General features: G+C 32.2%; 4 protein-coding genes across 5 annotated transcripts; 3 read left to right on the top strand and 1 right to left on the bottom strand.

Annotated features, from left to right (window-relative positions):
* The first annotated feature begins 1,332 nt into the window (after window positions 1-1,332).
* Window positions 1,333-2,312, top strand: LOC129799768 (protein takeout-like). The gene is made up of 3 exons (XM_055843977.1): window positions 1,333-1,455; window positions 1,529-1,763; window positions 1,827-2,312. The coding sequence occupies exons 1-3, from the start codon at window positions 1,401-1,403 to the stop codon at window positions 2,263-2,265; spliced, it is 729 nt and encodes a 242-aa protein (XP_055699952.1). The 5' UTR covers window positions 1,333-1,400; the 3' UTR covers window positions 2,266-2,312.
* A 156-nt stretch (window positions 2,313-2,468) lies between these two features.
* Window positions 2,469-11,421, top strand: LOC129799766 (protein takeout-like). Its single transcript, XM_055843975.1, has 4 exons — window positions 2,469-2,695; window positions 2,770-3,004; window positions 10,449-10,688; window positions 10,755-11,421. Exons 1-4 carry the CDS (start codon window positions 2,632-2,634, stop codon window positions 10,981-10,983), a joined length of 768 nt encoding a protein of 255 aa, XP_055699950.1. The 5' UTR covers window positions 2,469-2,631; the 3' UTR covers window positions 10,984-11,421.
* A 57-nt stretch (window positions 11,422-11,478) lies between these two features.
* Window positions 11,479-17,241, top strand: LOC129799767 (protein takeout-like). Its single transcript, XM_055843976.1, has 4 exons — window positions 11,479-11,839; window positions 11,911-12,053; window positions 12,130-12,197; window positions 16,815-17,241. The coding sequence occupies exons 1-4, from the start codon at window positions 11,556-11,558 to the stop codon at window positions 17,049-17,051; spliced, it is 732 nt and encodes a 243-aa protein (XP_055699951.1). The 5' UTR covers window positions 11,479-11,555; the 3' UTR covers window positions 17,052-17,241.
* Window positions 17,053-23,637, bottom strand: LOC129799765 (uncharacterized). Of its 2 annotated transcripts, XM_055843974.1 has the most exons (6): window positions 23,439-23,637; window positions 18,346-18,483; window positions 17,982-18,263; window positions 17,700-17,904; window positions 17,514-17,640; window positions 17,053-17,444 (listed from the first exon to the last, which is right to left on the bottom strand). In XM_055843974.1, the coding sequence occupies exons 2-6, from the start codon at window positions 18,456-18,458 to the stop codon at window positions 17,305-17,307; spliced, it is 867 nt and encodes a 288-aa protein (XP_055699949.1). In that variant the 5' UTR covers window positions 18,459-18,483; window positions 23,439-23,637; the 3' UTR covers window positions 17,053-17,304. The 2 variants fall into 2 exon arrangements, with proteins under 2 accessions (XP_055699949.1, XP_055699948.1); XM_055843973.1 differs by lacking the exon at window positions 23,439-23,637 and having other exon boundaries at window positions 18,346-18,645.
* Between the last annotated feature and the right edge of the window lie 21 nt (window positions 23,638-23,658).

Below are 23,658 nucleotides of genomic sequence, written 5' to 3'. Positions count from 1 at the left end.
ACAACTTTTCTCTCAGATTATTTTTTAACCTCGATATTGAGGTTCAAATGAAAAATGAGCACTCAGCCAACTAAATAAAACCTTCACAGTTCTGCTTTGTTTGAATTCGAGCAGTAAAATTAGTTATTGAATACGTCAAAATTCCCATTTTCGATTTCAGAGAAATTTTAGTATATTGTATCTGAGTTCGAGATCAAAAAATTGAAAAAAATGTAATTTTCTTCTTTTATTTCTTTTTCTTAAAATAATACCTCAAAATTAAGGTTTAAAGTCTTCCAAATAAATTATATTCTCAACATGTAGGGGCTTTTTGTAATTTTTGTGACATTGTCACACGTGAGTTCGAAACCTGACAATGCCAATCGAGCGTTTTTTTCTCATATCAAATGAGTTCGAAAAGAGAATTCATTAATTTTTTTAATGAAATTTCTTTACTTAATGATATTATCAAACTACAGTCCGTTTTGGTTGACTTGTTTAATAAAATTCATTGTTAGTTGAATTATTGTTAGAAATCTTAAACATGTGACTTTTGACAATGAGACGTGAGCTAAAATCACGGATGGAAGAATCACATTTTCGAAAAAGCTCTCCTGAGATTCGAACACAATTTGCCATATGGTATTTCCAGACTGAATTGAAAAGTCTTGCAACTTTAAATCGTGTTTAACCGGTTAAGAATCGACAATTATTTTATTAATCTCAAGAACTATTGTGTTATAATTTTATGTAAATTTTAATTGATTTGTGAATCTGAATCGATTTCGATTGGTTGTAAATCAGAAAACAGAAAAATGCGATAAATAGAAAATAACTTTGTAGAAAGCTGAAACTCGTGAACACGATAGTTTTTACTTTTAATTTAAAAAGGATTGAACAATTTTCTTCATCGAAGCAATTTTGGAATTTTTTAAGGCATTAAGTAAGGGCCTTAACGGAAAGATGTGCCCCTTTATTTCCCTTTTAGTACGCTTTTCTTTTCAATCAATAATTTATGATGAATTCATAATAATAAATTCAAATTTGTAAAAGACATACAAAAATGTAAATTAAACCCTTTGACGTGCTGAAAACATAAAAGCTTAAAAGTTGACTGCTTGACGTAGAAAGAGCTTACAGAAGCGATTAAACCAGAGATAGCTCATAAACCGCAAGTAATACTACCATATTGATATGATAATTAGCAATGCAAATGCCATCTCTCTGCATTATACATCTTTTTCAGTAGAATCTTAGCACATAAGACCAAATGATAGAGAGAGACAGGAAATTAATAAGAGATTCTAATTAGATTAAATCCTTGAAAACTACTCGTATAAAATCACTCAACATCAACACCACCGCAAGCATTCATAAGTTAACTAGAGTGTGGACAAGAGTTTTTCAATTTTACAGTAACAATGAAGAAAATCTTTCTTCTTTCACTAGCATTTGTTGTGATCTCAGCGAAGTTTCGTGAGTTGATTATACAAACCTCTTATAGGTTTTTTGAAAGAAATATTTATTAAAAATTTGTGAATTCTTTCAGCTGATAGCGTAAAAAAATGTCACTATGGTGACTCTCAGTGCCTTATTGAGTCCTCCGAGGATGTTTTAAGAGCTTCGGGTAATGGATATCCTGGACTGAATTTAATCCCTATTGATCCTCTACATGTGGATAAAGTGGACATTAGACAAAGTTCAGATAGTCCTGTGAACATCAATCTATTCTTCCGGGATATCATTCTAAATGGATTAAGTCAATTGAAGGTCTACAAAATGACGTAAGTTTATTTTTTAATTTAAAATCAATTTAATAGTTTTAAAATGAATTATTTTCTGTGCAGTGGCTTTGAGCAGAATCCACGAAAAATTGAGATGAGAGCTCGTCTGGATAAACTTGTTCTAACTGCCAATTATAAAGCTAAAGGACGAATCTTACTCCTGCCCATCAACGGTGAAGGTAAATGCAACTTGACCTTCGACAACTGGGATGCTGGATGGAAAATTACCGTCAGTAAAGTCACAAAGAACAACAAAGAATATGTTCAAGTTGACAATTCAAAATTGTTCTTTAACACAACGAGACTTCACATGTACTTTGAGAACCTGTTTAACGGTGACAAATCTTTAAGTGAAAATATGAATCAGTTCCTCAATCAAAATTGGAATGTTCTACTGACTGAACTCAAACCAGCACTGACTGAAGCCATGTCCCAAATTCTTCAGAATGTTATAAGTGGACCCTTTTCCAAAATTCCCTACAATGAACTCTTTCTCGAATAAATTGTAATGTTAAAATAAATACTCAATAATAAAGAATATACCATTAATATTGTATATTTTATGCAAATATCCAATTAGTAGAAACACATTATTTCATTTTGATAAACTACTATATAATATTGAGAGAAATAACCACCTCATTTCCATTAAGTACACAATTATAAGTATTTTGCGTCTAGTCTAGACCATTATTCTAATAGTCTGAAGTGATTGACGACGTAGGAATACAGAAAAAAATCTCATGATTGAGAAAACATTTTTCACATAAATTAAGACTGTGCAAAAATCTATAAAATGAAGTGTTAGAAAACAGCACTTTTATAGTACTGATCTACCGCATTTAGGAGACACACTATATTCACGGAAATGGAAAAAATTGTGAAATTTTTTGCAGTGTTAGCATTAATAGTAGAGTGCTACGGACAATTTCGTAAGAATTTAACAAAGTATTGCAAGATAAAGTCAAAAAGGTTTATAGAAAATTTGGTTTTATTTTATTTACAGCACCTGGCATTAAAAAATGTCATTATGGTGATTCGGAGTGCATTCGTGAGACAGCAATGAATGTGATACAAAATTTTCCTGGTGGAATGAAAGAAATGAACTTAGATTCAATTGATCCACTCTTTTACGAAAAAATCGACCTAAAGAAAGAATCTAATGGCCCCCTAAGTCTTCGTATGAACTTCAGAAATGTTAATGTATATGGATTTTCCCGAGCAAAAATTCTCAAGATTGAGTAAGTATATTCTCATCTTCTATTGAGCATGATACAATTTGATATACTACAGTTCAGTATCAGAAAAATTTCTCCACTGAAGAAAATTCTATAAGAGCTTAAAGTTAGACAATTTTGATAGATTTTGTGAAGTGATCATAAATATTAGAGTGTATGATAATGAAATAATCAGAACCTCATCCTGATATAATCTGTACGTAATTCGTAAATTCAGTCAATAATAAACTAATTATTTGGCTATTTGTTAATGGTTAATGAAACCCAGAATTCGAACTCAGAGTATTTGCATTATAGATCAAGCACTAGGGGAGAGCAGGGAGGTTTGGGACAGGGGTAGTGTGGGACAAAGCGATTTTTTCATTATTTCTTTTAAATAAATGGGATTTAACCAATACACTCAATCGCAGGCAATATTTAGATGTATCTTGACTAAAAGAATGGATATCCTTAGTTTTATTGTTTTAATTCTATGAACACTTTTTTAAAAATTGATAAAAATTGTATATTTTGACGTCTCAGTTTTCCTCTTTGTATTTTATATCAGCGATATAAAATCAAAACTTTTTTATCTCATTAGGTAGGAGTGTAATCTGGGATCGACAAGATTGTAGGTGGCATGCAATTGTTTATTATCAAAATGAAGAGTAATGCCCAGTTTCTACTGAAAATCTCACTCTTGTGCAAAGTTTATCAGTGGAGCAGATTTCTCTAACTACAGGGACAATTAAATTATCAATGTCTTGGGAATCAATAATTCCTTCTCAGAGGATATTCGATCTTTGCCCAATCTCGTTAAAAACTATTTTCTCGTGAATTTCTCGAATAATATCATTTACAATTTTTACAAGTGCTCCAGAAAAGGCAAGGCGAGAGCTAATTCAATGAAATAAGGAAAAAACCGGTACCATGCAGTTGTCGTAAAATCAAACAGGAATCCGCCAATCAGTTCAAAACTAAAAATGTTAAGGTAATCTACTCGCCTGAGGAATTTGATGATCATGATTGCAATATTTAGAATAAAAGAGCAAAGAAAGGTAGATGGAAAATAAGAAGAAAATACTTTAAATATTGATTGACAATAAAATGACTCAACTCTACAAATAAAATTGATATTAATTTCTAAGTATGAAATAAAAGATGAAACATTTTTGTTTCTATCAGTATTTTTAATCTAGTATTTAAAATTAATTAACGTACTCCAATAATGCAAATTATGCGAGAAAAAATGCGTCCCATACTGCCCCACATCGGGGAGGTTTGGGACAAAGCGTCAAATTAAATGTTTTATCTTCTCCAAGAAAACTAATTTGTTTTCCAAGTTCTATCGAGTACTTTTTATAAAGTCAATACTCATAAGTATCTTATAGACCGCATAAAATTATGATACGCTACCGTGATTTTTTTGGAATAGTGTCTCAAAGTCAAAACGCGAAAAGTGTTTCAAACCTTCCCGGTCTTCCCTATTAATTTTGCTTAACTCACCTATTTTATGACCGTGCCCGTCGTCTCCTTTAAGAATTTAGCCTGAATTACAAGCCCAAAGATCGTTTTTCTGTTGTTGCTCAAATTGGTAGATAAATTATCTATTTAAGAATATACGATAAAAATTACAAAAGCAAATTCGAACAAAATGAAAGGTGCGGCAATCATGTATGCAAGCACTCGGGCGGACATCAAAAACTTTAAAATACGTTTTCTCTATCGTTTCAGATTTTTTTTAAATTGGCGGGAAAAAACCAAATAAAAAATAACACGAAAAAAGATTGAAATTAATAAATTATTGTGAGTGTTTGAACTTGGTACGTAAAATCACCAATTTAAACTAGCGCTCTAATGAAATGAATAAAAACGTATTCTTATCAGAATTAAATTATTTGTTTGTAGTTGAACCTAAATGGTAGTTAAAATTGAAAACAATTTTTTCAGTCTGGTAAAACCAATATTTTATCCCAAAAACATTTTTTTTAAAGACCTGGGATGGAATGATAACTTTTCGATACTATCGATTTATCTGTATCTGTTAGATTAAGTGAATTATGACTTTTTACGTATTGTTAGGCCATTTATTGTGACATTATTAATAGAATTTTACTGTCGATAAATATTTGTATTTGCTACTGAAAATACAGCTATCGTTTAAATTTTTTAGAATCCACAATCGATACAACCCAAAAGAATTTATGGAATTTATCATGTCACCCCTGAATAAAAGTTCCAATTTCACGATTTTATCCGGTTATTCCTGGTTTGAATATGAAATTATAAAATGGAAAGTTTTCTCTTTAGATTTATTATTTACCCATAAGTCCGCCAAAAAGCTTAAACCTTTATTTTTCCTCCAACAAAAAAATGAAAAAATTTCCAACTTTTGGCCTTTTAATTTGGGCGTCCCTAAACAAGTGACTTTTTACACAAATTTCTACTATAGAGATCAAGTTTTAAGGAAAAATGAGGCGCTCAGAGCAGAAATGGACTATTTTAACCCTTTAAGGACGATTGGAACACCGGTGTCCCATAAAGAAAATAATTTTTCCTGACTACCTAAAGTTATTTTTTTCTTATATTGTACGTAATTGCAAAGTAGAAGTTTGAAGGAATCTAGGATGTTTTTTGCAAGTCTCCAGTTATTTGCTATATAGTAAATTTTTAAGTTAAAAAATGCCGAATTTTTAAAATCTCATATTGAAAATTGATTTTAATTATTTTTTATACTTCCAATTTTTTTAAGCAAAACCCCGTTTTAATATTTTTAATATTTTTCTGTAGAGTGAAAATTATCTGTCATTGGTATCGTCAGAAAAATTACTTAAATTTTTGAGCTATTTTTGTCCTTATCGTTCACAGATGCAAAAAATATACCAAATCTGACTCTGTTGGCTTATCGAAGGTTAGATGTAAGACGTTTCACAAGTTTTGTTTATCGGTTTCATTTTTATTGTTGATTTTCGGTCAGCGAAAATTGTCTCGTCGTTAAAGGGTTAATAGGGAAATGCATACAAAGGAGACCACTTCTGCTCTGAGTGTTTCAAATATAATTAAACAAATTCAGAAATTAATATGTCTGCTTGGCTTAAGCCTCAAAACTGTGAAAATTTTTGATGGTGATAAAACTCAATATTTTTCTGTTCATCGTTGCTACTTAGAATATAGATAAAGTATTAAGTGAAAATTGTAAAATAAAATGACACTCAAAGGGTTAGGTTAAAGTACTCTCTCTATGATATAAGACAATTGTCTCACGTTTAGAGTTGGTAAATTTCAAGAAGTTTCATGAATTTCCGCCTAAAGTAGATGGCGACTGCTGTGAAATTTCTGAAATTTTACCATCTCTACTCACGTTCAAATATCCCTTTAGGTCACCCACAGGATTAATTGGCGTTAAAAGTGTTCGAATTGCATTTTAGTGAACTTCACTGCACTTGCTTCCACGGAAAATGGGATTGACAACTTCATCCCTATATAAGAAAAATAATATTGCATATCTGAAAATCTCACTTGCGGGATGATCTAGTTCCACCAATTCCTCTATAGAATATCATGCTAGCATTATTATTAATTGTAAAAAGTTCTTTGTTTAGTAAAAATTCCCAAACATTAGATCTCTGGTTCATAAACTTTTGGAACCAGTTTAGACTTGACGGAACTGATTGAAACATTTGCCCACTGGAGCCTTTTCAACGTTTATCCTTGAAAAACTGTTATTAGAAATGATTCAACGATATATATTCGTGAATGAAATATTTCGTTTAGTCAACTTCTAAAACATTCAAAAAATGAAAAAAAGTCGCGTAGTGCGTTTTCGAGCAATCCCTAAAATCATTTTTTAGAGATGAAAAATAAAGATCATGTTAGGGTTAAAGGAACACCTATTCGGCAGAGGACATTTTGTTGGCAGTCTACTCAAAATATTGAAATTTATTTATTAAATATTGATTAGAGATTATCTAGACCAGAGGCGTGCAAAAACCGTTGGAACCGAATAAACGTCAAATGAAAACCGTACGTCAATGGTCAAAACGCTATCAGAAACAAACTTTTTTCTGACGTTTATTCAGTTTCTACGGTTCTTGCACACCTCTGATCTAGACAGACATTTCGTCCATATACGAAAATACCGTTAAATCATTCCAAATAGGGTAAGTGTGCCAAATTCTGGCCAGCTTGCAATTTCGGCTACCTTTTTTGTTCCTCGAATTTCCATGAACTTTTAGATTTTACGTACTCTAGAGATTATACAATGCAAAAGAATAACAAAAAATGTAACTTCGACAAACGAGATGACGTGAAAAAGATGTTGGAAGAATACCCGAAGGGCAAGGAACTATGAGAATGAAGGTGGCCGAAATAGGGCACCAAAGCTATGTCTATATTTTTATTCATTTTAAAATGTATTAAGAGTGACTTTAGAGTAAATAAAGACGGTAAACTCTTTAAAAGGTTCCAAGCAACACTCTTTAAAAAGAAAGAATAAAAAAAATCAATTTGAATTTAAAATATTACATTTCAAACTTAAGACCTTTGACGTTTGGATGCAACTATGCCGAAATTTGGTTCACTTACCCTAACGGGTTGTCAAGGTCAAAGATTAAAAAGGTTCTAAACAGCGTTGTTCTCAACCTAATGGTATCATGTTTGAACTCGTTGGAAAGGTCTTGAAATTTTCGATTAAACTGAACTGGTTCAAATCGGTTCTAAACCGCAAATGAACCAGCTCATAACCGTTAACTAATTTTCATCCGAAATTTAAATAGGGACAGATAATCCTAACCGGCTTATGTAGGTGAGATTCTTAACGTGAGCTAACTCGGAGTGCATGCAAATTCGATTTGGAGCTGAAGTTGGGAGACGCCATTCAGTTATCTTGAATCAAATTCGTGAAATTATACAAATTTTGTATTTAAACCAAAATATCAAGGATTTGGATGAACTGACAGAAAAGTGTTATATGGGTGAAATGTAGACCAGAATGTTCTCTATAATTTTGCCGTAGAACTTGAACTCATCGATTACTCAGAAGCCAAGATAAGCCAGGTTTTTTGTTTCTTAACTCGTTTTTTCATCCAGAGTTCCCCAAGTAGTCATTTGTTGAACTTCAACTATATCAAAGAATTGTTGTATTTTGCGGAACTTTCCATTTAAACCCCTATTTTAAGTGTCTCGGTGGAGTAGAGGCAGTCAAATTGGCATCTGAGTGATTTCAAAGCGTTATTATTGGAAAAATCAATTTTTTCACACTTAAACGGCAAAATCAGAGTGATAGCGTAGTCTGAGTGGAAAATGATGTATGGACGAAATGTAGAGACAAATGTGCTCTACAATTGTGTCGAAGTAATCATCAAAATCGGTTTAGCGACAGTCGAGATAATTGAGGTTATGTGATATTGAAATTGGTTTTTCGACTGTGGCGCCCCTGGTGTTGGTCCCACGAAGTTCAAATATTCTAGAAAGTTGTAGCATTTGGTGAGATCTTTCGTTTAAGCCCTCATTCATCAAAATCGGTCACATAGAACCGGAGATATGATTTTTTGAATTTCGTGAACTTTGACCCCTCATATCTCCGGTTCTATTGAAACCACAGCGCGCATACGCACCATTTTGGAAACGTCCTAGACTGGACTACAACATACTAAAATTTCATTAACTTGCACAATGCCGTTTTTGAGAAAAGTGATTTTGAATTTCGATGAATTTTGACGCTATCACAGCGCCACCTATGGTGACTTTTTGAACTTCCATCTGAAAGTGCTCATCGAGACGAAACCAAAAAGGTAAAATTTAGGTCGCTATGTTAATTAGAACCGGAGATAGAGGCCGGTCAATGTTCGAACTTTGACCCCTTATAGCTCGGGTCAGGGGTTATGGATCGACTTAAGGTTTTTTTTGTTTGATAGGTATAATCAACGGCCACAACATACTAAATTTTCAGCCCGATGCACAATGGAATTTTTGAGTTATTTAACTTTTAAGATTTAAAAATTTTCTTTTTAAAAAAAGCGCCCCTAGCGGTGGTTTTATGAACTTGCGATGTTAGAAGGGGAAGTGGCATTTCACGAGAGCTTTCCAAAAAACCCTCACTTTTTAAATTCTGACAATTAGAACCGGAGTAATGGCCATTTTAAGAAATTTTTTTTGGACCCTTATAGCTCGGGTCAGGGGGGTCGGGGGACCTTAAATTTGGTATTGATGGAAAGCTCTAAGGCCCAGCTATAACATACTAAAATTTGAGTCCGCTGAATGCCATAGGGGCGGAGCTATTGAGAAAACAAAAAAAGGGGGGTCTTCAAAATGGCGGAAGGAGGGGTGGGGGGTGGGGGGTCTATGCACCAAGTTGCAATTTTCACCCGATATATAACCTTTGCCGAAAACCGCAAGTCGATATCTTTTTTAGTTTAGGAGCTATTAAGCTCCAAAGAGCGGCCGGCCGGCCGGCCGGGAACGTAACTTAGCCACATATATATTCGGAATCAGGAAGTGGCGAAACACATTTTGGCCAAATTTGAGGTCGATCGGACGACATGAAATTTTGTTAGGATTATAGTAGGTGAGATTGTTAAGAATCTCACCTAATATTACTCTTATGTTATTTTCGGCAATGTTTTGAGTGATTTATGAATTAGTTCAAATTGGTTGATATTGAGAACCGGTAAACGGTATATGATGTGAAAATATTTTTAAGGTATAGCATCTCGCAAAATCTGGGATACTTTGCCAATCCTTTTCTACAAAGAAAGGTGCTCAAGTTTTGTATCCCAAATGGTAGAGAATAGGGTATGATTAGGTCATGACACGAGTTCTTAAAGTGTCAATAGGTGCTCCTTCAACCCTAATGGTTCTTGTCTCAAGTTAATGGGAGGGTCGCCTGAGGGTTCCAATTGGCTATCTCCAGGGGCATGATATTTCCTATGTTTCCCATGTGTTTCTAGCGAGCCGAAATTTTTTTTAAGTTTATTAGCTGTTTTCTGTCATTGTAGAATGAATTAGTAAAAAATACTAATACAAAATAAAAGCCAATTTAATAACGAAGAGGCAACCGAAAACCCTAAATTGGCAATCTACATAGTTTTGTAGATATCTCGTGAAATGTGTACGCAAACAGGGAAAAAATTACACTGAAACTGGACGAATTTTTCAGAGCTAATGTCACCCCCCTGGCTATCTCTAACCGTTTGGCATATTATATCTACTAAAGGCTAGTCAGACAGTCGCATAAGAAAGATAAAAAAACTCGGGTGAAAAAAATCAGGGATTATAATATTGCTTTCTCAGTAGAACTCGAGCAGTAAAATTATGGGTAAATAAATCCTGAATAAAAATTTTGAAAAGAATTTGTTTAAAGCAACAGCAGTGCGTATCTTTCTGACCAGTTACTGTAAATAAAGTATTTTAGACATTTTAGATCAAACTCCTTTTGCTGGTAACTACAAAGTTTCAATTATAATTTCAGTGGTTTTACAAAGGATCCCCAGAAGATTCAGATCCGTTTTACATTGGATAGAATAAAAATTCTTGGACACTACAAACTTGGAGGGCATATTTTATATTTCCCAATGAATGGTGAAGGTAAATGCAACAATACAATGTTAAATTGGGATTTTCATTGGAATGCTACAGTAAAATTGGTGGAGAGAAATAATGAGAAGTATTTGAAAGTGGAAAACTACAGAACAAGATTTACAACAACAAGGTATGCGCGAAAATGCAATTCTTTACAAAATTTATCATATTAATTTATTTTAAATTTTTTTTTCAGAATATTCTTCAATTTTGAAAATCTTTTTGGTGAAGATAAAGCTCTAAGTCAGAGTGCTAATGAGTTCTTTAACAATCAATGGACCCTTTTCTGGGATGAAATGAAACCTCTTCTATTTAAAATGAGTGGAAAATTTTTCACAGCAATATTTTCTCAGCCATTTACTGACATTCCCTACAGAGAATTATTCCTGGAGGATGCTGCATCAGAAGCAACAGAAAACCAGTAATACAAATCAATAAACTGTTCACTGAGAATTTCTATAACATGTAGTTACTTGTTAGTTATTTGTCTATGTATTCCGTCATGAGATTAATTATTGAGGTAATTACAAATTCTAAACAATATTCACAGAGTAGTTTTTCACTTAGCATATTTATAGTTTAAAGTGATTCTACGATAGTGTTTGCAAAATGTTAAGGCATCAACTTTGTCAACCAATAACAAAGAAATTTTTTAACCACTTCAATCAAATATTACGATAAAAAAATGAATTCTAAAAGATGAATAGTCTCTCAAGTTCAATTGAAACAAAATCTTTGTATTTAAACAGATGCGCTAATTTCCACAAAATAATTATCAATTTAGTGGGAATCAATGTGAAATTACGAAGTATTGGCAATATACTGTTTTAGAAATATATAGCTTAATTTATGCATCATGAAAATATTTTTTTTTAATTCATCTCTCGCAATAGAATTGAAAGTATAAAAGCACTGATTTTTCCGCCGTTCAAGGGTATTTCATCTCACACACTCAATCAGACAAGAACGAAGATTGTGCAACATAACAAAAAGTGCAATGGAAAAGTGGAAAATTTTCTTATTTATCAATTTGTGGTCATTAAGCTATGGACTTTCGTCTTTTGCACCATGCAAATATAATGATAGTGATTGTATAGTGAATATTTTTAATTCTATCATTAGTCTTTTTGGTGATGAAGATACAGAATTTCAAGCATTGGATCCACTTCTAATTGAAAATGCAACACTCTCGACAAAATACACACCAACAGTGCATTTTAAATTGCTTCTACTCAACACTAAACTCCATGGATTGCAGACATTAAGAGCAATTAGAGCCACGTAGGAAATATTAAAACTAAATAAGAAAATAAGTGACAAAGAAAATAACAACATATTTCCCTCCCAAACAGTCCAATCCAGGAAGACTTTATTGGACAAGAAAATGAAATTGTGCTTACCACACCTCAAGTTACACTTCATGGTCCGTACAAAATGAAAGGGAAATTCCACCTAATTCCACTATCAAGTTCAGGAATGTGCAACATTACCCTTTGTAAGAAATTTTGGAAATCATCCAGAAAAGTCCTTACTGAGAAAGATGAGAAAGTAATTATGGATCTCTCTTTCAGACAATGTTGAACTCACAGTAAAATATACATTGGACAAAGTCACACTTAACGGAGAGACATACGTCAAGGTAAGATTCAAATTAATTGCAAGAGATAGAAAAGTCATATACTCATTAAACGCAGCATAACAATAGATTTGATGCGGCTATTAAAATGCGGCATTAAAAAGATATTCAAAGATATAATAAGTTTACATATACGTGATTTTTCAAGAACTTTCAGATAACTTAAGATTTTGTTTTTAAATAAAATTAACATTTTTTTATCAATCAATAAATACTCTATGTTATAGGTAAATAAGATATTCAATTTCGGACAGTAAGTCACTCAAAATTGACAAAAAAAAACAAAACACTTAAAATCACTTAAATTGCGAAGATTGCTCATAACTTCAATTTTCCCTTTGCCATAAATTTTTCAGTAAGTATTTATGATTTATTTTAATAATAATAAGTAAGAAAATAATACTTCTTCAGAAGTACGTAATGAATCCAAGAATTGTGAAATTAACCATTTCTAGATAACCCATTACAGAGCAATGCCACAAAGTACAATGAAATTGTAAAGAATCTCAGGCAAAACATTTAGTTAACTATTTCGATGCTTATTTAAAATGTTCGATGCTTATTTTGAACTAAATTGTGGAACTTTTACTAAATTTAGCAAAATAGGGGGAAGTGGGGCACCTTTGAAACTAGGGCACCTTTGAAATTCAGATTTTTCTCCCATGTTTAAGTGGAATTGAGCCATATTATAATGTAATTTAACTTCTCAATCTGTTCAGCTAAATTATATCACGATAAGGCTCAATTTTATTTAAAAAATATGTGAAAAATCCCAATTTCAAAGGTGTCCCACTTCCCCCTACGTATTGAAGCTCTTATAAAGTTTACGTCTTATTAAAAGTTTTGAAAATGGACTTTTTTACAAATAAAATGCGAAAATTATTACAAATTGTCAAAATTAACATTTTCTCTACAAAACTTCCCCATAGGAAAGCAGATATCTCACAACTTTTAGTTCAAAATAAGCATCGAACTTTTAATACTTTAACTAAATGTTTTGCCTGAGATTCTTAAAAATTTCATTCTTTTTTGCGGCATTGCTCTGTAATAGGTTATCTAGAAATGGTTAGTTTCACAATTCATGGATACCTTACCTACTTCTGAAGAAGTATTTTATTTCCTACTCTATCTGAAACTATTTTGTTCTTTATTTTATTTTTAATTGGAAACGTTATTAGGGCAAGTTGAAAAACACTAGTTGAGTTTCACTAAAGAGCATTTTCGTTTTTTTTCAGTTTATTCAGTTTTCTATTACTTTTAGATATACGAATTTAGGTTTATTATACAGTAACGCTTCTAACGCTTCTAACGCTTCTTGTTTGACTTTAAAGCTAAAACCTTATTTTAATAAAAAATCTAAGTTTTTTATATTTTTCAATTTCTGAATAATAATAAAATAATGATGAATTCGGGGATGTTCTGGTTCCCACTTCTTTGTTTTAAATTGTGAAAGCATGTGAAGAAGTAATCCGACAGATTTAAATTACTGTTTAATATACTCAATAAATAATTATTCTACTCCCATTCCTTACCATGGTGTTATATATCATACGCAAATTGAGTGATTTTAAATGATTTATTTCTAGGCAATTGATTTAATACCTAGAAAATTTTTGAGCAGTTATTCGCTCGGTCTGCGTCTGTATAATATTTCGAATAAGCGTCGTGGAATTGTGTTTTTGCCATTTTCGGAGGAGAAGATTCAATCGATAAAATCATTTTAGTATTCAACAAATAGGAGGAAGCGGGCCACTTATGAATTCGGGTACCTTTAAAATAGGGCTTTTTCTCCCATTTTTAAACGGAACTAAACCACACCATAATACTATTTAGCTCGACAAGCTAGTCGTGAAGTCAAATTACTTTATAATAAGCCTCAACTCCTTTCAAAAATTTAAAAAAAAATAAAGAATTTCAAAGACACTCTAAGTCCAATCCCACAGTGCCCCATTTCCCTCTAAATTGAAACTTTTTAAACATTAATCTTGTTATACACACAATAATCGCAGTCCTTTTTTTACTGTGTTGATTTTGCTTAGGTGAACATTTTGTCTATTAAAATGTGTTCTTCAATAATTTCTAATAACAAATTAGCATGATCAAAGTTTGACTTGATTTTAGGAGGCTTATTTCCTAAGCGATTCGGGTATGTTTAGGCTCGTTGGAAAGGTGTTTAGGTTCCGATCGATTATGAAACAGTAATTAATTTTAAAACAAGACTTTATTTCAGGAACAGTAAAACACAGTAATAAGCTTTAGCTCCTTTCTTCTTTCAATTTTCTCTAGCCGAAGTTTCAGAGGGGTTTTTGTCCTTCCCCAGTAGGGGCATTCTGTAATTTTCGTGGCATTGTCACGCGTGAGTTCGAAACCTGACAATGCCAATCGAGCTTTTTTTGTCAATCATATGAGTTCGAAAATGCTACTCACTGATTTTTTTAATGAAATGCCTTTACTTAGTGATATTATGCAAATACAGGCTGTCTTGGTTGATTTGTTTAACAAAATTTATTGTCATTTGAATTGCCAGAAATCTCAAATATGTGACTTCTGACAATGCCACGTGAGCTCAAATGGCAATGTCATGGCCACAGAATCGCATTTTCGAAAAAGCTCTCCTAAGATTCGAACCCAATATGTCATATGGCATTGCCGGAGCGTTACAGAAGTCCCCTCTAGGTCTGGAAATTTAGTATAATTTATGGAAATGAAAAGAAACTTTCAAATAGCGTAAAACAAGTCATGTTGATCAAACTGTTAAGTCTTTTTAGCAATAATTTTTAGTTTTCATGCGACAATGACCCAAGGTCACTTACGAATGGCATTTTGGGACAAAAGCATAAGGACATAACCAGACTAAACAGAAAGCATCGTTTTACAATCGAATTTTAGCGGAAAAATCCTTTTTTCGACTGAAAAGCAACACTGTTAGAGGCAGAAAGCTCTTTTGGCCTCTAACAACAGAAGATTTTAGACCCTTGGGGTACCTTAAGAAGCGTGTATGGCGGATATATTGACAAATTTAATAACTATATGATAGAACCTAGTCATTTTTCTTAGTTTCTAAGATTCATCGCCAGCAAGACTTTAATTTTTATATTATTTTTGTTCGTTAAACATTTTCCCCACGATATCTCGGCAAAAATTAATGCAAAACTTTAGAAAATGGAACTTAATTTATTAATTTTAATTAAAAATGAAATTATGAAAAGATATTAACCTAAATTTGGTCAAAATTAAATACCCCAGCGCTCAATTTATTTAGTGGAATTATACTTATTTCCAGCCTAAAAAACAAAATTCTATTATATTTCTAAAAATACTTAGAACAAAAAATCAAAATGTCGATTTTTTATATGAAAGAACGCATGAAAGAACGTTATAGTGGTTATAGTCTACGTATGAATTTTTATTGACATTTCTTTTTTTTGTTGAGTTTTTTTTAAGGATTAAGGGGTGGAATTATAATTATTTCCACCACTGTATTCTACTTGGTAATAAATTTCAACACGCTGTTTGTCCGTCCGTTTGACGGTTAGAGATAGAGATTTGGGACTTTCGGGGGACCCTCCCTAAGTCGACACAAAGATCATTCACATGCCCCAGATTTTCCCCCCCGTTCCTCCCTACCCCTTCAAAACCATGTTTTTTTGGAATTGCTCGAAAACGCGTCGTGCGTTTTTTTTTCGGATAATTTGTCCTTATACGAAAATACCATCGAATCATTCCTAATAACAATTTTTGTCAAGGTCATAGGTTAGAAAGGCTCTAGAGAGCGCATTTTTCAATCGAATGGTATCATATGTTTGGGATCGTTTGAAGGGTCTTAAAATTTATGACAATCTTGAGCTAATTTCATTTCAATCGTTTATGAACCGGTACTGAACCGGTCTTTTTATTTTTTATTAATGCTTATAATTATGTTACTCATAAGGAATTTTGGAAAAAAATTTGAGTGATTTATAAATCAGTTCAAATCGGTTTTGGACCGGTAATAAACCGGTTATGAACCGATGTCATTTAGAACTATTTTGTGGGACTTTTGAGTAATTTTGATTTATGAATCGGTTCAAATTGGTTGAAAACCGGTAAACGGTAAAAAATCTAAAAATACTTTTGAGGTATAGCACCTTAGTAACTAATTCGAGCACTTCGCAGTCTAGGGACGCTAGGGACGCTTTGACACCCCTTTCATTTACAAATTTAATTGAAAATTCAATATTTATTCCTTGATTAAACTTTGACAGTTAAAAAAAATATGTAATTAAGAAATGAAATGAAATAAACATTTCACGTTTTCGATAAAACTTCTATTAAAATATTTATTGCCAATTCTGAGAAATTCTACGTTAAAGTTGAACAACAGGAAAATCATTCTGTGATAATGTTGAATGAATTCACGTCAATTGTAATTCAATAATAATTTATTCAAATAAATTCATAGCTCGTTGCTAAATGTGGAGCATAGAAGATTAATTGCATTTTTTTTTATTTTTCTTATAATTGTTATATAATAATATAACAATTATAATATATAATTATATAATAATATAACAATATAATTTCTTATATTGTTCTTATAATTGTTAAAATATAAAAACATCTTTTTCTTTTCATTTTTAGACCTCAGATACGATGGTGGATATCAAACCAGAAAGTATGTGGACAGAATTGGACAATATCTTTAATACAAATAAGGAAATTGACGAAGCAATTCATCAGTATATCAATGAAAACTGGCGAGATGTCTTTAAGGATATGAAACCATCGGTAACGAAAACATTTTCAAAAATTGCCGAAGATGTATTCAATTCGATATCAACCAAAGTCCCCCTCAAATTCTTATTAAAGGAAGAATAACTTTTTTTCTTTTATTGAGACACTTTATTTACCTAATTATTAATTTTATTAAAATTAGAATTATGAGTTTAATCTCAAATTAATAACTACTAGAGAATAATTATAGAACAACGAAAAAGAGCTAAAATTCTTGTTAAAATCCTAATTTTAAGGTATTTTCACAGATTAAAAAACGATCTTTAAAATGAAATTACTTTTGCAATTTACGGTGCATCTTGTGCGATGCATCAATTAATTCTACATTATTTTCTCTCTAAACGCCAATGAAAAGATTTCTCTCCTGCACTTGGTACATTTTTCCAGAGAGGCGCAATGTTAGCCAAAGAAAAGTATACAATTGGCGAATCCAGTAATTAATTGCATCAATAGATTCATTAAGATCATGCGATTCTTCTGGAATAGCACGAGAACAGCATCAAATAAAAACCAATTCTAGAGGAAATACGTGTAAATTAGACTTACCGCCGAATCGGATGGACTCTGCAGATTTTTGAGCATCAATAATTGCTTGATAGGACTCCTGCTGGAGGAAACAGAAACTTTCCAGGAATTTATCTCTGAGATTTAGGGCTGTTGCAACTGAGGAAACCTGTTGGAAAAGAGCATTTTAGGCCACTTTCCAAGTACTTTTCACCGAAGCAACTTTACCCAATACATCTCATTAATGGCCAGTTTGATTAAATAGAATAAATCTTCACTCAATTCACTATTAACTTCAATATCTTTGTCCACTGGATAGAATTCCATTGGATAGAGACTACTTAAACTCCTGGAGAGATTGACAAAATTCAGAAGATTCTCCTCCATGATCTTCAATCTCTGCTCAAAGCTCTTTTCTTTCAGTCGAGGATAACTTAAATATGACACAAAAATTCCAAGAAAATCTTTAAGAATCAATCCCAGAGAGATTATCAATAAAAAACTCCTTACGATTTCACAGTAATATTGAGTGACTGAAGAGTCATCTCCCCTGGACGATGATATCTTCCTCTCTGAGAATAACTGAAAGAGTTCCTCCTGGAGAATCTCTTGGTGTCCCCTTTAACACGGATTTCATCGAAGTAGGAAGATCTCTCGGGCAAGAGAGTCGTCTTAAAAGCAAGCAATCCATCAGAAGACACCGAGTCTGCACTCATTTTCCGGGAATAAGTTTCCGGAAGGGGCAGGGAGTACTTTCTACCCAAAATGGGTCGAATCACATTTTGGGTATTCCTGGGCATAGAAGTAAATCCCCAAATGTCCCTATTAACTCAATCCCAAGCTCAAAAAAAAATAATTTTAATTTAATACTCACGAATAGGTTTGTTGAAAATTAGCATCGTCATTGTCCATCATTTTCACAAGATCGCTTCGCACTGTTTGGATATTTTGCTCGAGAATACAATCAGGAATAGAGAAGAAAGACATTCCGTGGAAAATATCAAGGGGAATTCTAGAAAAATGGGCAGAAATTGATAATGGAAACGTGCTCCTCAACCTCTTTCACACACAAAAAAAACTTCGTTTCAGGAGGGAGACTGGACATTTAATTTTTAAATGCCCCACGATTGCAGCGCCTCTAGTGGAGATTTTCTTTTGAATAGAAGATCACAGGGTGGTACTCACTCCTTCTTCACTTAAATTTTTATGTAAATAAATTTAATTATTGAATTAAATTGACAATGAATTGAATATAAATTGCAAATATATTTTTCAACAGACAAATAATTCTTCCCTTCAGTACAAGGTTATCATGCAAGGTTATCTCTTAAGCTTACTTTTATTAAGTTTTCTAAACGTTGGAAAAATATAGGAATTTTGTCTATTTGTTTTAGTAATGCTAAGGTAGGGTGGAATCACCACTTCTCGCCAGTGCCCCATTTCTCGCCACCTATATTGAAATCGCTGTTTTTCACGATTTATTAAATAAATGAGCCGCAAAGTTATTTGTATTTTTATTGCTGCTACGTATAGAGTCGAAAAATAACAATTGTTCGTTTTGTATTTAAAATGTTGAGCATTTTTAGAGCAATATTTTAAGCAAGTGCATCGAATCCAATATTTCTTACCAAATATAACAAGTGGCATCCAATTTTCATCGAACAAAATTTACGTTTTTGGATAAATAATCTGTCTGTTGCATATTTAATTACATTCGTATAATACATAAAATTTGTATTTAGTTTATTAATATTTCATTTAATATTATTTTTATGTAAAAATAAGACATGGCGCAAAGTGGTAATGTTTTGAATTGATTTTACCATCTGTCGCCATTACTTTTTAATAGGTGACGCTAACTCCACTTCGTAGATTCTCAGTTGTCAAATCTGATTTGTTTACTTTCTGCAACAGTCTAATTATTTGATTTCTCCAATAAAACCGAAGAAAATTCATTTAAAGTGAGTAATAATAAGGTGGGCATGAGGAAAAAGAAATGCTGAATATATTCTTTGTATAATATTGCCCAAAATAATCGAGTTTGGACGTTTTAAAGAGGGTGGCGAGAAGTGGTTACAAAACTGGAGAAAAGTGGTAAAAAGTGGCGACGAAGTGGTTATTATTGCATTGTTAATGAAAATCAGTTTTTTTAAATAGTTCAGCATTAAATTGGAGTACTACTTTTTTGACGAATCTGGAGTCAATACACCTCAGTGACTTTGTGTCAAATTTGAGATATCTTATAATAAGGGGTCAAAAGTTATAATCAAATTAATTTCACATTTTTTGTAAAAGTGGCGATAAGTGGTTACTCCACCCTAAAGTGTCCCGTAGTCAGCCGGTTCCTCAACTCGGCTAGTGGGTTTATTTATTCAATTTAGGGGAGACTGGGCAAATGGTACACATGTGGTAACACGAAACACTGATATTTATGTCTACATTTGAACTTATGTCGATCACTTCTTCAGTGAACAAAGGGGACAAAGATCCCTATTTTATCTATCAATTCATATAGGTCTCGTCTTCTAAAGCCTAATATCTAATTTTAAAAATTGCAGTGTTCACTGCTACCCCGTGCTGTAATATCGACGGCTCCATTCCATACTATGCTAAGTCGACTTAGCCTTTTATTACTCCGAGGGATATGTTACTCCTGGGACCGAGATCTACAACTGGTGAACATTTGGTGGTCATCCGACGTCCGGTTAACGAGATATTCTATTTTTTTTAAATTACACAGGCAGCATAGGAAATCGCCAACTTCAAATGGCTCTCCTGCAATGTTGTTATTCTGAGATAGCATAGTATAGAATGGAAGCGCCGATATGGTCTAACCAGTTTAACATTATAAGGTCTATTAGTAAAAATTTCATAGAAATTGACTATAAAACGTTAAAAAAAATTGGATAAACAATTCCACCGGCCGAGTTGAGGAACCGGCCGACTTGAGGGTACTGTATCTTATATATAAAATTCAAAGTAATAAATCAATCATATATAATTAGGAAAATCTTTTTGTTTTCCTTTTAATTTTGGTGTTAAAGCTAAATTCATATTACGATAAACATCATAAACATTTTCATTCACTAATCTATCTAGCTCCATTAGTGATCAATAATCTCCGTGACTATACGTCTCTGAATTCACATGGACTAACATTAAGCATTTTCTATCTTCTGCATCCGGAGATCTTGTCAGAAGCCTTCTGAAATCGAGATTTTTACTAATATTTTAACTTGATTTGTTTTTTTTTGTATTGTTAATGCTTCTTTACTGTGAACACCCCGACGCAACAAAGTTTACTCTTTATGAAATTTTATGGTGCTATCACACTGATTTTCTTTTAATTAAATTAAGCACTCAAAATAGCAGAATTACTTGAAATTTCTCACAGTCAGCACACATTTTGCAAGAAATTTGCTCAATTTTAAATAGGGCCGCGAGATTTTTGATTGTGAATGAGTCCGAAAAATGTGTGGATAGTACTTAAAATGTCTTATAAGTCACTTAGAAGGATCCCCAAGGCTAGAAGAAAGGTTTGTAGACAAAGGGGCTTACGAAGCGACTCTCATACAGTCTTATTGAAAATCTGTATGAAGTCATACAAACTGGAGATTTCTTGGCACAACAATTTCCTTCGAATGGCTTTGGAGGAACTTAGCAAATTACTCCCGATACTGAAGCTTCATTCCCGTACAAGTTTATCACTAAATCACTGTACTTATCTTATTTTTTGTCCAAAAATAATATTAATTACGTGTAAATAAATTTAATAAAAACAATTTGGTTCAAAAGGCTACTTGTTTAACTGCAATAAAATTGAAATTAATGAGCAATTTTAACCATACTTATGGTATTTTACCATGTTTAAACGTGTTTTTGTGAACCAGGTATAAGTTTATATCAATAAATAAAGGAAAATCTATCAATTCAAATGATTTTAATACAAAATAACGCACAAAGCGTGTACACGATAAGATTGTTCTTAAGATTAATGCTTCAAAAATGAAGTCTACATAATATTAAAAAAAAGAAAAATATTTTTTGAAATTTTAATTCATTGTAGATTTATTAGATATATAGTCATTCGAGGAGAGTTGGAACAGTGGGAGAGATGGACCATTTCGCCTCCTGCCTGCACCCTATTCACGATCTCCACCTCATTTGGTCTATTTGTGCCCTTCAACATTCTAATGAAAACCCCCAAGTTACAGCTTTCTACCTTTAAAATTGTACGAGAAAATTGAAATTGAATTTTTCGGATGTCTGAAAAATGGCAAAAATATTTTATTTCGCCATAAGAATACATGTATTTGGGGGTTGAGGAGAGATGGAACTTAATAGTTTTGGCAGCACTTCCGGTGTGAATTTCGGTCAATGTTCTTCAAAATCTTTTCAAGCAAATCTTAGAAATTATTTTCCCTAAATTTCTGGTAAGACTGACTTGATACACTCAGCGAAATTGCCATCGAAGTACATGAGTCACATATTCCACAAAATAAATCATTTATACTAAAAAAAAATATAATAAACTCCAATAAATTCAATGAAATAGAGTTAATGTCTAAAATCACTTCCCTCCTATTTTAAATTAATAAAATAAACTATAAATATTTTGTTAAAATTAGGGGAGTTCCATCTCACCCTCACTTTTTTTGAGTACCTCAAAATGCAACTTTTTTTAAATCCTATTTTTCGAAGTGACTATTTTCATCTAGGCTTTACTAATATTGATATCTTAAATTTAGAGTCGTCAAATGATAAACTAGTGAGATTCGTGTTTGTTTCGCATTCAAAACGTATTCGCAATATTGAATATAAAAAAGGTGTTCCATCTCTCCTCGAATGACTATATTAGTTTTTTTGATATTTCTGAGAAAAGGGAAATTTTTCGAAAGTTATAAAATATACTTGTGCAAAATGTATCACAGACAAAATTTCCGATAATTGTGCAAAATGTGTGAAAGACAAGATTACCAAAGACAAAGTTTCCAAAATACAAAAATTACCGAAAACAAAGATTCCAAAGACAAACTGGGAAAAACAAAATGGAAAAAACAAAGATTCCCGATCCCACATAAGTTACCCCTTATTTTTACAAGTAAAATAAAAACAGGGAGAAAATGATAAATGAGAAAATGAGATCCTTAGTGCGATTCCTGATTGAATCAATACTCGGTAAAAATTTAGAAAAAAATTTCGTAAACGGCTTTAAAATTGAAGGCGGTGATTTAATTTTTTTTAAACAATTATTTTATGCATGAACAGAGAAAAATCTCCAATGGTACAATATGGTAAGTTGATTATAAAAACTTCTGAATCGATGTCTTTTAAAAAGTTTTAAAATTGAGTTGAAATTTTTTTTTCATTTCGAGTGATCAGCAGCAAAAAACTATTTGAACCGACTGGAATCGTATTGGAACCGTATCAATTCACTCCAATAATTTATTTGGAATGCTCCTAAAAGACATACAGTGAGTAGACTCTCGCTTAATCGGCTCTTTCTCAATCGGGCGAAAAATTTTGTTGACAATTTTCACGTTTAATTGTGAAGCTAAATTGCTCAAATTCGCTGTAGTTCTTCCTATTTTATCGTGATTCTTTATAATTGAGCGCTTTTTGTGGTATTTACAAGGGCTTTGACGCCCAAATCTGATAAACCGGATGACATTTTGCCCCAAATTCCCAATTGGGAAAGAGTCTACTGTACTATTTAAGAACAAATCTTGCCAAAAAAATGCACAAAATTGGTAGAATGAGAAAAAAAGTATATTTGTTTTTTTTTTTTAATTTTATGTAATTGCGATATTCCATTTAGTTTTCTTTATTTAGAAGTGTTAGAAAACTTAAATGAACATAATTTACGATTATGTTGCATGTTGAAAAAAAAATCTATTGCAATATTTTTTGGAAAAGTTCATTGAAATTTTGAAACAAATTCAAAGCCTCATTACGCAAAAACCCTACCTTCGAAAGAAAATTCATAAATCTTGTTGATTTGTTGGAAAATACACTAAATTAATACTGTACAATTCTAAGCACACATTTTTATCTTATTTTTGAGTTGAAATTAGATGAACAATTGGTAGAAAACACTTGGAAAACGGGGAAAACACTTAAAGCAAGAGGAGAAAAATCCGCTGAACTTGAATTGAAGAAAACAACTGAATAGAAAACGACGCTAGTT

The sequence above is a fragment of the Phlebotomus papatasi genome, chromosome 1, assembly GCF_024763615.1.
Source record: "Phlebotomus papatasi isolate M1 chromosome 1, Ppap_2.1, whole genome shotgun sequence".
NCBI classification, from domain to species: domain Eukaryota; kingdom Metazoa; phylum Arthropoda; class Insecta; order Diptera; family Psychodidae; genus Phlebotomus; species Phlebotomus papatasi.
Note: the sequence above shows the minus strand (reverse complement) of the source record. Positions and strands in the feature narration are given on the sequence as shown.

Excerpts from the sequence above, each read along its gene's own strand:
- LOC129799765 (XM_055843974.1), bottom strand. The coding sequence starts at position 18,458 with ATGTCTTTCTTCTCTATTCCTGATTGTATTCTCGAGCAAAATATCCAA. Across the intron at positions 18,264-18,345 it reads AATTTTCAACAAACCTATTC|GAATACCCAAAATGTGATTC; the intron begins GTGAGTATTAAA and ends TTCTATGCCCAG. Across the intron at positions 17,905-17,981 it reads CTCAATATTACTGTGAAATC|TTATCCTCGACTGAAAGAAA; the intron begins GTAAGGAGTTTT and ends GTCATATTTAAG.
- LOC129799767 (XM_055843976.1), top strand. The coding sequence starts at position 11,556 with ATGGAAAAGTGGAAAATTTTCTTATTTATCAATTTGTGGTCATTAAGC. Across the intron at positions 11,840-11,910 it reads TTAAGAGCAATTAGAGCCAC|TCCAATCCAGGAAGACTTTA; the intron begins GTAGGAAATATT and ends CCTCCCAAACAG. Across the intron at positions 12,198-16,814 it reads ACGGAGAGACATACGTCAAG|ACCTCAGATACGATGGTGGA; the intron begins GTAAGATTCAAA and ends TTTCATTTTTAG.
- LOC129799766 (XM_055843975.1), top strand. The coding sequence starts at position 2,632 with ATGGAAAAAATTGTGAAATTTTTTGCAGTGTTAGCATTAATAGTAGAG. Across the intron at positions 3,005-10,448 it reads GCAAAAATTCTCAAGATTGA|TGGTTTTACAAAGGATCCCC; the intron begins GTAAGTATATTC and ends TTATAATTTCAG. Across the intron at positions 10,689-10,754 it reads ACAAGATTTACAACAACAAG|AATATTCTTCAATTTTGAAA; the intron begins GTATGCGCGAAA and ends TTTTTTTTTCAG.
- LOC129799768 (XM_055843977.1), top strand. The coding sequence starts at position 1,401 with ATGAAGAAAATCTTTCTTCTTTCACTAGCATTTGTTGTGATCTCAGCG. Across the intron at positions 1,456-1,528 it reads TGTGATCTCAGCGAAGTTTC|CTGATAGCGTAAAAAAATGT; the intron begins GTGAGTTGATTA and ends GAATTCTTTCAG. Across the intron at positions 1,764-1,826 it reads TTGAAGGTCTACAAAATGAC|TGGCTTTGAGCAGAATCCAC; the intron begins GTAAGTTTATTT and ends TTTTCTGTGCAG.